Here is a 15213-nt window from a genome sequence, read left to right as displayed (position 1 = left end):
GACCGGCCGCTGCCTGCGGCAGAGCCAGCCCCGCCAGCCGGCACCGTGCGTCAGAGCTGCGGGCCCCGAGCCCAGCCCCCCCACGCCCCCCGCAGAGCCCGGCCCCCTCCCCTGCCTCCAGCCCCCCACCGGAGCCCTGCCTCCAGCCCCCTCCTCCAGAGCCCGGCCCCCTCCCCTGCCTCCAGCCCCCTCCTCCAGAGCCCGGCCCCCTCCCCTGCCTCCAGCCCCCCACCGGAGCCCGGCCCCCTCCCCTGCCTCCAGCCCCTCCCCTGCCCTGAGCCCGGCCCCCCCTTCCTCCAGCCTCCCTCCGTTGCCCCCCCCCGAGCCCTGCCCCCCCTTCCTCCAGCCTCCCTCCTCTGCCCCCCCCCAGAGCCCGGCCCCCTCCCCTGCCTCCAGCCCCCCACCGGAGCCCCCAACTCCTTCCCCCCCCCCACAGAGCCCTTCACCCAGCGCCTCCTTCCCCACAACCAGGCTGCCTCCAACACTCCCCCACAGCCCTGCTGCCAACATCCCCAATATCCCCCACAACTCTGCCCCCCACCCTCCCCACAGCCCTGCCTCCAGCTCCCCAGACACACTGCTCTTCCTCAACACCCCCTTCTCCCAACCACCCCATCCACACTTCCTGACTTCAGCCCCCCAGATACATATTGCCTTCCCCCCCAGTCCCCAATACTCCCATATACTGCCTCCCTCTGACACCCCTCACTCCCTCTTTCTCCCAACCCCTAGGCATTGCCCTTCCCCCAACCCCCCATTCCCTCCATAACCCTCCGTCTAACCCCCCAGACACACCGCCTCCCTTTGACACTCCCTCCACACCCACACACACACCCCCTCCCACTGACACCCCCATACACACTGCTGTTCCCCCTACACTCCCTCCCCCACCCCACCCCTTCCAATCTTCCCCCACAGCCCACTGACACCCCCCCAGACATACCACCCTTCCCCCAACATCCCTTCACCCCCACTGCCCTCCCTCTGACACCCACACACACACTGCCCTCTCCAACGTGCCCAAACACCCCCCCGACCCATCCCCCACACTGTCCTCCCTCCCTCTGACACCCCCCACCCATACTCCCTCCCTCTCTCTACTCGGGTTGGTATTGGTCCATTACTAGATGGAAATAGTAGGATTGTCAATAATGCAGACAAGGCAGATGTGTTCAATAAATATTTCTGTTCTGTATTGGGGGGAAATGATTTAGTCATATTACCCAACACTCTTTCCATTCCACTAGTGCCACTGGAGGATGTTAAACAGCAGCTATTAGAGTCAGAACATTTTTAAATCAGCAGGCTCAAATAACTTGAATCCAAGAGTTTTAAAAGAGCTGGCTGAGGAGCAGTGCTGGACATTAACATTGGGGAAGTTCCAGAAGACTGAAAGAAAGCTAATGTTGTGTCAATTTTTAAAAAGGGTAAAATGGGATGTCCTGGGTAACTATAATACTGTTAGTCTGACCGATAGTGGGCATGATATGGAGCAGCTGATATGGGACTGGATTGATAAAGAATTAAAAGGGGGAGGGGTGTCTTATAATTAATGCCAATCAACATGGGTTTATGGAAAATAGATCCTATCAAACTACCTTGATATCTTTTTTTTTTATGAGATCACAAGTTTGGCTGATAGAGGTAATAGCGTCGATGTAATGTGCTGAGACGTCTGTAAGGTGTTTGACTTGGTACCACACGACATTTTGATTAAAAAGTAGAAAGATATAAAATTAACATGGCACCCATTGACCGCATTAAAAGCTGGCTAAGTGACAGGTCTCACAATGTAATTGTAAATGGGGGATCATTGAATGGGTCTGTTTCCAGTGGGGTCCTGCAGGGATGGGTTCTTAGCCCTACACTATTTAAAATGTTTATGAATGACCTAAACTCATCTCTGATAAAGTTCACAGATGACACAAAAATTGGGGAGCAGTAAATAAAGAAGCGGATCGGTCACTGATACAGAGCGAGCTGGAGCGCTTGGTAGATTGGGCCCAGGCAAACAATGTGTTTTCATAGGGCTAAATGGAACTGATTACATCTAGGAAAAAAGAATGCCGGCCACACTTACAGGATGGGGGGCTCGATCCTGGGAAGGAGCAACTCCAAAAAAGATTTGGGGCTGCTGGTGGATAATCAGATGAACAGGGGGCTCTCAGTGCAATCTCGAGTCGGAAGAGCAAGGTTATATGCCTTTGAAGTGCAATCGCTGCTGGAATAGAGAGTCCATTTCTGGTGCCCCCGATTGAAGACTGTTGAGGAGATTGGGAAGAGGTCAAAGAAGAGTCCTGAGAATGATTAAAGGATTAGAAAACCTGCCTTATAGTGATAGACTCAAGGTGCTCAATTTCTGCTGCTTAACAAAGAGATGGTTAAGGGGTGACTTGATCACAGGCTCTAGGTACGTACACGGGGAACAAATATTTACTAATGGGAGTGTCAATCTAGTACAGAAAGGTCTAACCCACTCCAGTGGCTGGAAGTTGAAGCTAGACATATTCAGATGGCAATAAAGTATAACTTTTTAACAGAGAGAGTAATTAACCATTGGAACAATTTACCAAGGGTGGTGGTGGATTCGCCATCACTGGCAATTTTAAAATCAAGATGGGATGTTTTTATAAAAGAGATGCCCTAGGAATTAGTCTGGGGCAGTTCTCTGGTTTGTGTTACACAGGAGGACAGGCTAGGCGGTCCCGTCTGGTCTTGGAATCTATGAAATACTCCCCTCACATGCAACCCCCTTTCTCTGACACCTCCCCCAGCTCGACACGCCACACTCCAACACCGCCACTCCCCTTCAACCCCCCCAAGCTTCCCCCACTCCCCGTCTCCCAGCCCCTCCATACACCCATTCGCCCAATCACTGCCACCCCACACATCCATACATGCCCCCACATCCAGTCCCCACTTGCCACCCCACAAGACTCCCCAAGGTCCCCCTCCCCATGCCCCAACACCTCCCCCCATTCATTCCCCCCCAGTGGGACAGATGCTGCCCTCTCATCACATCCCCAGATCCTTCTGGGACACACTGGCAGCTTCCAAGGTGTGGGGGCCTGGCTAGGGTCAAAGGACATTCCCCTGAGAGCGCCATTTAGAGCAGCCCCCCCAGCTCCTTCCAGGGTCAGGCCCCCAATAGCTTTGGTTTATAGCATCCATGTCCATGACTGGGGACCTCCTGCTTACCCCAAGGGCTGCTAGGGAGAATGGGGGAGGGGCAGGTTAGTTACCGGAGGATGGGGGCAAGGGGGTGCCAGGGAGCAGTGGAGGGGGGTCCATGGGACAGGGAAGTCTCAAGGGGTGGTGGGAGCATTTTAGGGTCCCAGCCCAGGGAGTGGGGGAGGGCAGGTCCTTGGGTCATTTCCCCACGCCAGATTTCAGCTTTCCTTAGAACAGCACCCCGCACAGATCTGCAGCAGGCAAAACAAGCCCAAAGCCACATGCCTCGGCCCACACTGGGGGGACAAGACTGGAGTAGGCACAAGCTGCCCCACCTCCGGGCAGGGATGTAGAGAACCCACCCCCGCCCTCTGTTTTGTGCAGGTTTAGCCAGAGGTGCTGGGGCCTGGAGAGGGGTGCATGGTGGGGTAGGGGGAGCTGGATGATCTCACAGGCTCTGAAAGCCCCCACTGCTCCTCATTGTTCTCACTGCAGGGAGGGGGGATTCCCATTAGGAATTGGGGAGGTGGGGGAGATTCTCCGTTGTTCCCGGGGGAGCTGCTGGGAACTGCGCTCCCGGGACAAGCTAGTGCCAGCTCTCTCACCTCCATTGAAACCCTGGCGAAGGCAGTGTGACCTAGTGGCTAGAGAACAGGACTGGGGTCTATCCCCAGCTTTGTCACTGTGTGACCTTGGGCAAGTGACTTTTCCCTGCTCCGTGCCTCAGTTTCCCCTCACACCTCTCAGCTGTTCCTCGGTGCTTGTTGGGATAGGGAGCAACTCATTCTGGCTGTGCAGCACCCAGTATAAGATGGGCCCTGATCTCAGCAGTAGCCAGCCCAGAAATAGAAACAGAAGACTGAAGCGCCTTCCCCAGTCCCTCACAGCATGAAAGAGAGATGCAAAGGATGGCCTCCCCGCATAAACACAAAGACCCTCCTGCCTGACAGGAACTTGCCCCACATCCCTCTGGAGCAGATCAAAGCTCCAGCAACCAGGCCTATGGTGGCAAACGTTAAGTAGTTGCAGGCTGCAATTAGAGAGCGAGAGATAGCCAAGGGGAAGGGGCTGGGAGTTTGCGGTGGCTCCAAAGGCTGATGGGGACAAATTCCGAAAGCACTAGACAGACTTTGTAAGTGGCTTAGAGACTCTGGGAGACGTTACCCTGCACCTTGGCAAAACGGCAGCTGGGGGATTTTTACAGGGAAAGATGCGGCTGGCTCTGGAGGAACTCTTTGAGGAAGTTCAGACCTGGATCCAGAGTGGGCAACCCCAAAAGCTCTGGTGAAAGGTGGGGCTCAGGCCCCTGCCAGACAAGTACTAAACTCTAGGGCAGTGACTGAAGCACCTCTGCTGCCAGTGCTGGACTGACCTCCCCCCAGCCAAGACATGAGGAAGTTTACTGGGATGAAATGCCAAAGAGATCAGAGGCAGAATGCATTGCCTGGTTAGAATGGCAGGGTGTGTGACAGTCTGTACCCCAGAGCACCCTTTTTCAAGACTATGATAAATTTTGAGCAAACTATGCCTTGCAAGGTATCATCTGAAAACTCATAATTTGCTGATCATTATTGTCCTGATAAAATGTGTGGCAACACTGCATATAAAATTATAAGATTCTATTGTATGATATTACTGAGACATGTTCCAAATCCGGGGAAGCAGCCACAAACCAGTTCCTCAGAGACAAAAGGCAAACTGACCCCTAAGCCAGGTGTCAGCAAAATCAAATGGGCCATCACCTGGACAAGGGCCATTCTTTGGCAGAAAAAAGGGTGTGAGCGAGAAATTTACACGTTGGCAAAGAAACAGCTGGAGGTTCCCATCCTCACAGATTTTGTCTCCTGTACCCCAGCTGGAGATGATTCTCAAAGAGGCGGAAAAGGTGTAAGAATGCGGAACAGAGGCCCCAAGATCTCTCTCCCTTCATCTCTCCCCACGGCAGCCACAACACCTGAGGAACAAAGAAACAGCTTTGGACTAAGGGAGGGATCCTGTCTGAAAGTTCAGCCAGTTAGACTGCTGAAGCACTGCGTAAGAGAGACCTGTGCTTTGAATTCATTTAGCTTGTTAAGTTAGGTTAATAAAATGGCAGACTTTATATGAGGTTGTATTGTCCAGGAGAGAGCTGGGCAGTACATGACTCATGTTTCTGGGGGCAAATCTGGGACTGGGAGTTTCTCTGCAGTGTAAGTCCGGAGCGGCTGGCTGTAGCACTCAGACAGCGTAGGTGGGAGTGATGTACATGCTGGAGGCTGCATGTGGGCACCCCAGGCTGGAGAATTGTCCATCAGTCCAGATTGCGCCCCAGGGAACGTCACAGCTGGTGTCGCTTTGTTTACCTGGCGCACCACAATTGATGCAACCCAGCACAGATGCACAGCACAAGTATACTACAGGGCTGGGACCAGCATGGCCGACCTGATTTACGTCATGGCCTAGCCGCGCGACAGACAGACCCAATGCAGACAGGTCCATCCACAATCCTTTATTGTTCCACTTCCAGCCATTTTCCAATCCTCGCTGTGATTCCGTGGCCACCCGGCCTCCATCCTCCAGGGGTTTCTGCTGGCCAGGGCCCAGTTCGAGAGCTCCCACTGCTCTCCTCATGGCACGACCCGGACGAGCTTGCGGGACCCAGAAGGCCAGCTCTGTGGGGACAGTCTGGTGGCAATCAGCTGCTTGGTGCGTCAGAGCCGGTCTGTTGAGCCAGCGTGCTCTGCGCCATTCGCAGTGCGCCTTCCTGGGTCCGGTTGCCTCCGATGAAGCCGCTGGCGTGCACGAAAACGCAGCCCGGGATGCCGCTGAGCTGGGAAAGCGCCTCGTCCCGGACTCCGCGCCACTCCTCCGGCAGGGACAGCCTGGCCAGGAGAGAAACCGAGCAAGGAGGAAAGAAGCGTGGCTGAGCTCAGAGCACTTGAGGCGCGTCCAAAGGCTCTCGACCTCCCTGGCACCCTCACCTGACCCAGCTCAGACACCGAGCTTGTCTGTACCCAGAAATAGTGTGAAATACCCAAGACACACAAGCGCTCTGATTTCCGTTTACATTAGGAGCAGGTTTAAGATGAACCCAAGCAAGCCCCACTTGGGCCTAGTTTACACAGTGTTTGTGCTCGTACAATTATGTCGTTTCGCGGCTTCCACTCCCAACCCCCGCTCCCTTCCCCTCACAGAGGCAGTGGCTTGTCTCTCCCTCACCCCATTGCTGGGGGCGGGGGCATGCAGGAAAAGATTGGGGGTGGGGCTCTGGGGGCTGAGGGTCTCACCGGTTCTGGAAGGTGTGGAGCCCGGCAGGGACGCACTGCACTCGCCACTGGCCGCTCTGATCTGCGTACAGGACGAACTTGATGGGTTTCTCCACCCCCAGCTCCGACTCCAGGCTGAAGAGATGCTCCTTCCAGGGGCAGCCGCCCTGGGAGAACAATAGGATCTCGCCACTGGGGTCCACCTGACAGGGGAGAGGGAGACATGGGACTCAGGAAGGGAGGGGAGCAGATAAGAGCTCCCGGGATGCTGGGCCATTACGACCACAATGGATTTGTGCCCTGGGCTGGGACTATTCCTAGCTCTGCCACTGATCTGTTGAGTGATCTTGGGCAAGTCACTTCCTCTCTCTGTGCCTCTGTTTCCCCACCAGTGTCTAGAGTCTCAGCTCTCTGGGCAAGTCCCTGACTCGGGGAAGCTCAGGCACAGCCCCTGACTGTGTGTCTGTGCAGTGCCTGGCCCAATGCGGCCCTGTCACTGCCCTAGGGAGGGAGTTGGGGTCGAAAGAAACCCACCTGCCCGTAAAAGCAGAGCCCCTGGAGTAGCCGGTGGGAATAGCTGCCAAGCATGTTCAGTGACCAGAGAAACGCAGGCAGGGGACATGCTGGGGGTCGGGACTCCTGGGTTCTATTCCCAGCTCACTGCGTGGCCTCAGGTAGGCTGCTGCCCCACTTCTGCAGAGTGGAAATTTATTGAGTGTGTGTGTGTCTCTCTCTCTCTTTGGTGGGCATCAACCTCAGTGGACATCACGTGCTTGGAGATCCTTGGAAGGGGTATGAATTATCCTTGGAAACCCAAGCTGGGCACTGGGCCAAGCCCGTCAACCAAATCTAGGCTCAACACCCCAGCCCAGCATACAGCCAACAGGACATTGATCAGCCTCTGCCACCCCAGGATCCCCCGAACTTGAGAATCCCCACGTGGGAAGGCCAGGGCTGGTCGCAGACCCCAGACCAAGAACCCCTGCGTGCTTGAAGATACCTTGAAGCGCTTCTGAATGGCTTCCTCCACCAGCACGCGAGCCGGCAGCCATGAGTGGTGGTAGTAATTGAGACGGTCCAGGAACTCCTGGCCCACCAGCTCCATCGCCTTCTTGAACCCGGCCTGGAGGAGAAACAAGCCAGGGACGTTAGCTGCTCCTTCCCCAGCCCATAGGCACTGACTTTAATTTTTCCCTGTGGGAGGCTCCATCCCCGCTCCACCCAGAGGCCTTGCCCCACTCTGCCCCTTCCTCCAAAGCCCCGCCCCCTGCCTCTTCCCGCCCCTGCTCCACCCCCTCCCGAGGCCCCGCTCCCAGCCTCTTCCCTACCCCACTCCACCCCCTCCCCTGACTCTTCCCACCCCTGCTCCACCCCCTCCCCTGAGGCCCCGCCCGCCTGCTGCTCTCTGCCCTCCCTCTCCCCGCTGAACAGCTGTGGTTGGTGGGTGCTGAACACCCACAATTCTTTTCCCAGGGGTGCTTGAGCCCCGGAGCACCCACAGATAGATAGAGGTAGGGTCAGATAGATAGATAGGAGGTCGGCGCCTATGGTACAGCCCACCCCCTATCTAAGTCTATGCTCCCCTCCGTGTTTCCATGGTGCAGCCCACTTGGTACCTGCGCTTTCCCCTCCGCCCACCCCCACGTGCCCACCTCCGTGTCCTGGTCCGTGTCATTCCAGCGGGGGTTGAGGTTGGCCACCCTGGCGCTGAGGTTGGTGGTCATGGCGTAGCGAGGCTCCCCGTCCCACTGGGCGATGCCGTTGTCGATGGCGTCGATCTCCTCCACAAAGTTCTCGTACAGCTGGGATGGGGGCAGAGGAGAGGATAAAACAGGTCCGGGGGGGGATGGGGGAAGGGGGCTCCTTGCCCTGCCCACCTCCCGATGGAGCCTCGTGGCGGATTCAGGCCGGTCACGAGCAGATCAGAGGCCGTAAAAACGGGCCCATCTGAGTCAGCGGCCACGGTGACCTGCTGGCTTCAGTGCCACAAAGAGGGTTAACTCTCGCCAGCCCTGCAGGTACCCAGACCAAGCCAGAGTCTGCTCTGGCTCAGACAGAATTGCCAGCCCGGCTCCCCCTGCGGATCCTTTGTCGGCCGCCAAGATGCATGATGCAGAAAAGGACCCAGCTTGGCCTTCTGAGGCCACAAACTCTGCATTTCCAGCTACCAGCAGAAGGAGCAGCAAGGGCTGCTAGGAAAACGACCTGCCCCGAGGGGCTGAGACCATAAGCCTAGCTACGCCTTAGCTCTGTTAATACAGAAATGTGAGCTGGGCTTGGGAGGACAGCGCACCCACCGTAAACCACAGCAACTCCGGGCACGCGTGAGCAGGAAACCTTGTGCAGAGATTCTCCAGATTCCATCCAACCCCTCTATGGCTGCTAGGCAGGCCAGGCCCAAGAGCCCCTCCTGGGGGATCCCAGCAACACAGGGACCCCTCTATCCCAGAAGCAGGGACATCCCGCGTCAGGGCAGAGGCAAGGATGGGGCATCCTTACCCATCTGCAATGCTGAACCCCTGCCAAGTCCCATGGGTGCTTTTCAAGTTAGGACAGGCCGAGCCTGTACCAGGAGCTGAACTGGCCCCTGCAGCTTCTGAACAAGGCAGCAGCTACCTGCCTTCCCCTGTCTCTGGGGTGCAGCTGGGATGAACACCCCCCCTCCCCCCAAGCCCACATCATGGTGGGAATCCGAGAATATGGACAGCGAGAGTGTGTCTAAAAAAAGCCGGTTTCCTGGGGAACGTCAGCAGAATAGGACTTTTTACAAAGGGAGCATCAGCCAGCCGTTAGAGCAAGGTGATGGCGCCAGGACTCCTGGGTTCCATTCCTAGGTCTGGGAGGGGAAGAGGGTCTAACGGTCAGAGATGGAGGGGCTGGGGTTCTAATCCCACCTCTACGAGCGAGTCACCATTCCTGGGCAAGACACGGCCCTGCTCCGTGCCTCAGTTTCCCCAGCTATAAAACAAGGCTAAGGATACTAATCCACCACACAGGAGGCTGGTAAGGATCACTGCATCTATGTCTGCAAAGTGCTTTGAGATCCTCAGACAGGAGGGGCCAGAAAGGGGTATTGATTATGATTTTCCTAAGGAGGAAAACAGGCCTTTTTAGCCCTGGAGCGTGGGACACCCCGGTTAGTGCCCACCCACCCTGCCTCCCCACTTCCTACCTTATCGTACAGCGCTTGCACTATAGGATCCTCCTCCTTCAGCCCCAACAGACTGGCCAGGATCTGGGAGCCAAAATGGAAATACACCAGCCCCGCACTGCTCAGCTTGGTTTTCCAGGGCTTGTCGGGCCTCAGGCAGTGCATGGACTGTGCAAAGGACCTGCAAAAGGCAGGGAAGAATTAGCCCGAGCTCCTGAGGCCCTGGGGCCACCCCTCCTTCTTTAGTGTATTATACACCAAAATAACTTAAATACTAGCCATTGCTGTGCCCACTGCCTGAGCCCATTAGGGTGCGTCGACACTGCACTGTAAACCCAGATCGGGGGACCCAGGCTTGTGGACTCAGTGTTTCCAAGCCAGCGCTTGAGATCCACACTGCGTTTTAAATGCTGGATGTATGGATGCTAACCCATCCATACAGCACTACGCAGCCCTTCTGACTCAGGTCTGCGTCTGGAGCTGCGTCCACACTGCAAAATGACAGGTCTTGAATCCAATTTCGGTGGGACTTGAACTCAGATCTCCCTTCCCTTGCCGAGCTGGGTCCTAGGACCCGGGTGTTAGGGGGTTTATTCCTTCACCCACTTACTTCCCTAGTCCTTCTCGCATGAACAAAGAGCAACATTACCTGAAGTCCAAAGGTGCAAACGATTCAGTGTTTATTGGGATGAACTTCCAGCAAGCATGATTCCAGTTTCCTTCCTTAGTGTCCCCCTTCCCAGCTCTGACACCACAGAGCCTTACCTGTGTCCCTGTTCCATTTCCTGCCCTTAGCCAAACATGATTCCAATTCCCCCTCCCCCATTCCCGGTTCCCATTTCCCCCTTTAGCAAAACATGATTCCAACTCCCCCCCCCCCGCCCCCCCATTCTCCCCTCTCACACTTCCTGATTGAATGCAGACTATATAGTAAAACTTGAGTTCAGCTTAGCTATACCTTAACCAATCATTTTCCTGAAATTTAACTAGCCAATCCTAACATATTGTAACATGATCATGTAACCAATTATATCCCACCACCTTAATTAGTTTACACCCAACAAAATTAATTATACAGCAGACAGAAACAATCAGAGAATCAGACAGAGACCACGCAAATAAATAAGTGGGAACTATAATGACAAAACAATACAGAAGTGAGGATTTCACATCCCAGCTATTGATAAGTGAGTTCTTGCCAAACAGGATGCTCTCAAACTAAGTTTCCTTTTACATCTTCTAGGCACTTCCCTTTCTCTGGAGGCGACTGGCATGATCAGGACAGGATTGTATTCCTAACAGCCCAATAGCACCTTCTTTCAATGTGACCGTTCACTTCCCAGCTTATGGCTGCCTCTGCTGCTTAGCCAAAGGCCTTAGCCTAAGCACAGGGCCTCAGACTGTCACAGTGAGAGAAGGCCCTTACACTGGCAGACAGTGATTTTGATTCTTTTATACCTCTAGAACGAGCCACATGATAAGAATACACCTACATTCTTAGAGTCTAGGCCTTTACAGAGGGGCCTGAATATCTATATCCTGACACCGGGGCCAGAGGGTTTCCTGGCTCGAGTCAGTCAGATCTGTGTGTGGATGGTAGGAGGGTTTGGGCTCAAACCCGAGTCTGAGGCTGGGTTTACAATGCAGTGTAGATACACCCTTAGAGGGACAGGCCCAGGCCCCATGACCCAGTGAAAGTAAGGACACCTGGGTTCTACTAAGTTGCTTGGTGTAGGACCTTGGGCAAATCACTAATTACCTGTATCCCAGGAGAGTCGAGATCAGGGACCCACTGCGCTTAGGTGCTGCACAGACAGAGCGGGAGGGAAAAAGAGACCCGGAGAATGGAAGGGACATGCCTAAGGTCAGCGGCAGAGCCAGGAATAGAACCCAGGTGGCCTGAGTCCCAGCCCACTGCCCTGTCCGCTAGTCCACTCCAATTCCCCTCCCCCTCTCCGTGCCTCAGTCTCCCCATTTATAAAGGGAGGCATGATGCTCCTGCCCTTTCCTTTGTAACATGCTCTGAGCCCCTGCAGTGGGAGGGGCCAGGCAGAGGCTGTGCGTTTCCGCTCTCACCTCTGGTGATGATCGTACCGGTGTTTCTGAGGGTCGTACTCGCCACCCACGTCTACCACCACGTCACACTCGGACAGCAGCTGGGGCTCCCGCGTCCGGACGATCTCCGCATCCTGGAGGGAGGGGGCACACAATGAAAGGTTCCCCTCCACAAGGCAGCTCAGTAGGGGAGTGAATTCAGTTCCACCCTGTGTTTATCAGCAGGGGCAGGGCTTGGACTCAGCAGTGGTCAGAGGCACCCAAGGGGGGAAGGAACTGGGGCTTTCTGGGGCAGGAAAGATGATGGGAGGGATCCCTGTCCGTAGTCCCAGGGTGTGCTAGCCTCCAGAAGGGATGGGGGGCGGTGCCCGGGAGGGGAGCTGGAGGCTCTGGGAAAAGGAGAGAACTGTCCAGGGTTTGAGGTCCCAGAAGAGGGGTGCCGGGTCCCAGGGCAAAGGGGACTGGGAATCCCAAGGGAAAGGGAGGGGTGCATGCCCCAATGCCAGCAGGAGGGGATGGAGGGGTGTCAAGGGACGGGAATGTTGGATCCCAGGATGACGAGAAGGGGAAGGGGTACCGGATGGGGGTCGTGCTCTCAGGAGGAAGTCCTGGTGTACGGTGGTCTTAGGTGGGGATGCCAGGAGTCCTGAGGGATAGGTGATCCTGGGGTGTATGGGAGGACTGGTATCCCAGTTGCGGGTCCCAATTCCTGGTGGGGAAGGGGCTGCGGGATAAGGGTACCAGCTCCTGGTGGGCAGAAGGGAGACTTGGGTGTAGGTCCCAGTTCCCAGGTGGGGGTCCCAGGGTGGAAACAGGTTTTTTTATTTTTTTGGGGGGGGGGGGGGGAGAGGGGGGAGTGTCCCAGGCTTCTTAGTTCCTGGGGGTGGTATCAGATGGTGGCCCAGGTCCCAGGAAGGCAGACTGGGGGAGGGTGGTTGTGGGGTCTTGGTTTTGGGGAAAGGTCCAGGGAGAAGGTTGTCTTGGGGGAGTGCTTGGGACTAGGAGTCTCAGTTTCGGAGGGGTGGGGGGGGGAAGAGGGGAGGTGTATTGGGAAATGAGGGCCTTGGTTCCAGGGGGGCAGGGCAGGGAGGCCCCAGGGGATGTGGATCTCAGGTCCGGAGTGGGGGGAGGGGGGTCCTGATGTGGAGGAAGCAGGGTGTGGGGGAGCAGGATTCCAGGTCCTGGGGGGAGCTGGGTGGGGGTGGGTGGGATCCCAGGGAGCTGGGGGGGGTCCTGGTGGGGGGGCGGGATCCCATGTCCCAGGGGGGTCCCGGTCCGGAGGGAGTTGGGGGTGGTGGTCCAGGGCTGAGGGGTTGTAGGATCCCAGGTCCCGGGAGTCAGGGCTGGAGGGTCCCGAGGGATGGGGATCCCAGGTCCTGGGGGGAGCTGGATGAGATCCCAGGGGGCAGGGCTGGGGGGGGTCCCGGTCTGGAGAGAGTTGGGGGGGGAACAGGGCTGGGGGGTCACGGGATCCCAGGTCCCGGGGGTCAGGGCTGGGGGGACCCAGGGAATGTCTGGGGGGAGCTGTGTGGGGGTGGGTGGGATCCCAGGGGGCAGGGCTGGAGGGGTCCCGGTCCGGAGGGAGCTGGTGGGGGCAGGGCTGGGAGGGGGTTGGACGGGATCCCAGGTCCTGATCTGGAGGGAGCTGGGGGGCAGCGCTGGGGGAGTTCCCGGGGAGGGCGGGATCCCAGTCCGGAGGAAGCTAGGGGGGGCAGAGCTGGGGGATTCCCGGGGGGGCGGGATCCCAGATCCCGGAGGGGGGGGCCCGGTCCAGAGGGAGCTGGAGGGGGTGCAAGGCTGGGGGGGTCCCGCTGGGGGGCGGGATCCCAGGTGGGTTCCAGTCCGGAGGGAGCTGGGGGGGCAAGGCTGGGGGGTTCCCAGGGGGGTGGGATCCCAGGTCCCGGGGGGGTCCCAGGCCAGAGGGAGCTGGGGGAGCAGGGCTGGGACAGTTCCCGGGGGGGCGGGATCCCAGGTCCTGGGGAGGTCCCAGTCTGGGGGGAGCTGGGAGGGGGCAGGATCCCAGGTCCCGGGGAGGGTCCCGGTTCGGGGGGAGCTGGGGGGGCAGGGCTGGGTGGTCCCTGGGGGGGACGGGATCCCAGGGGGTCTCGGTTCACAGGGAGCTGGGGGACAGGGCTGGGGGAGGGTCCCGGGGGGGTCCCGGCCCAGAGTGAGCTGGGGGCGGTTCCCGGGGTGGCAGGATCCCAGGTCCCGGGGGAGGGGTCCCGATCTGGGGGGAGCTGGGAGGGCAGGGCTGGGGGAGGGTCCCGGGGTGGCGGGATCCCAGGTCCCGGGTTGGGTCCTGGGCCAGGGGGAGCTGGGTGGGCAGGGCTGGGGGAGGGTCCCGGGGGGGGGTCCCGGTCCAGAGGGAGCTGGGGGCGGTTCTTGGGGGAGGCGGGATCCCAGGTCCCGGGGGGGTCCCGATCCGGAGGAAGCTACGGGGGGCAGGGCTGGGGGAGGGTCCAGGGGGGGCAGGATCCCAGGTCCCGGGGGGGTCCCGGTTCGGGGGAGCTGGGGGCGGTTCCGGGGGGGGGGGCGGGATCCCAGTTACCGGGGGGGGTCCCAGTCTGGAGGGAGCTGGGGGAGCAGGGCTGGAGACGGTTCTGGGGGGGGCGGGATCCCAGTCCGGAGGGAGCTGGGGGGGGCAGTGCTTGGGGATGGTCTCTGGGGGAGGATCCCAGGTCCCGGGGGGGTCCCGGGCCGGGGGGAGCCGGGGGGGCAGGGCTGGGGGAGGGTCCCGGCGGGGTCCCGCACCCGGTACTGGGGCAGCAGCCGCAGCAGGTAGCAGGCCAGCGCCTCGTCGCAGTGGAAGGTGCCGCTGTGGGTGCCGATGCGCGGGGCCATGGCGCTGCGGGGCCGCTGGGGGCCGGGGCCCGGCCTGGGGCGGGGTCGGAGCAGCAGCCGCAGCCGGGCCGCGCGGAGCCCGAACCCCATCCGCCGCCACTGCGCATGCCCCGCAGCGCTCCGAGCATGCGCGCCAAGGCCAAGGGAAGCCACTGCGTGCCCGGCCTCTGCCCTCACCTGCCATGTGCTCCCGGAGCGAGCCCGGCTGGCCCCCGGGGCTGGGTGGGTGAGAGCCTCTCAAGCAGCCGAGACCCGGACCTGGGTTCATGGAGTCTCAGGCTAGAAAGAAGGGACCGTTGTGATCATCAGCCTGTACAAGGCAGGCCAGAGAGCTTCCCCCCACTACTCCCTGGAGGCGACCTGTTAGAAAAACTTCCCCTCTGGCTTTAAACATGGTCAGTGATGGAGAATCCGTGGCAACCTTTGGTAAATTGTTCCAAGGGTTAATTGCGCTCACCCGTGGCTATTTAGTCTGCTCTACGTCATTATTAGTGTATTAGGTGCCCATTATAAATATTTAAGAGAGTAAAATAATTGAAGGAATGGGAGGAAAATTGCTACATATTAAGTGTTTAGCACCCCCAGGTCAGCGCCAGATTTAAGAGAGCTCAGCTGTTTGAGCACTTAAATAAGGGCCAAGTTCTCCAAAGGGTTCAGGACACCGCAGCTCCCCTTGCGACAGCAATGGGCAGATTTTCATAAAATCTCAGCTCGCGTGCACACAGCTCCTTAGAAACTCTGGCCCCTAGA

The 15213-nt window shown here is 58.1% G+C and overlaps 1 protein-coding gene across 2 annotated transcripts; it reads right to left on the bottom strand.

Moving 5' to 3' along the window:
* Positions 1–5644: 5644 nt before the first annotated feature.
* On the bottom strand, positions 5645–14560 carry MYG1 (MYG1 exonuclease). 2 transcript variants are annotated; one of them, XM_048831933.2, is made up of 7 exons: positions 14374–14560; positions 11644–11756; positions 9589–9748; positions 8069–8218; positions 7417–7539; positions 6438–6619; positions 5645–6032 (listed from the first exon to the last, which is right to left on the bottom strand). In XM_048831933.2, the coding sequence occupies exons 1-7, from the start codon at positions 14551–14553 to the stop codon at positions 5846–5848; spliced, it is 1095 nt and encodes a 364-aa protein (XP_048687890.1). In that variant the 5' UTR covers positions 14554–14560; the 3' UTR covers positions 5645–5845. The 2 variants fall into 2 exon arrangements, with proteins under 2 accessions (XP_048687890.1, XP_048687891.1); XM_048831934.2 differs by having other exon boundaries at positions 11662–11756.
* Between the last annotated feature and the right edge of the window lie 653 nt (positions 14561–15213).

Source organism: Caretta caretta, chromosome 20, assembly GCF_965140235.1.
Source record: "Caretta caretta isolate rCarCar2 chromosome 20, rCarCar1.hap1, whole genome shotgun sequence".
NCBI classification, from domain to species: domain Eukaryota; kingdom Metazoa; phylum Chordata; order Testudines; family Cheloniidae; genus Caretta; species Caretta caretta.
This window is presented reverse-complemented; position numbering and strand designations above follow the sequence as displayed.

Coding starts and splice junctions, on each gene's coding strand:
- MYG1 (XM_048831933.2), bottom strand. CDS start 14,553: ATGGGGTTCGGGCTCCGCGCGGCCCGGCTGCGGCTGCTGCTCCGACCC. Junction 11,757..14,373: donor GGCTGCTGCCCCAGTACCGG/GTGCGGGACCCC, acceptor CCCTCCCTCCAG/GATGCGGAGATCGTCCGGAC. Junction 6,620..7,416: donor CCATTCAGAAGCGCTTCAAG/GTATCTTCAAGC, acceptor CTCCCCTGTCAG/GTGGACCCCAGTGGCGAGAT.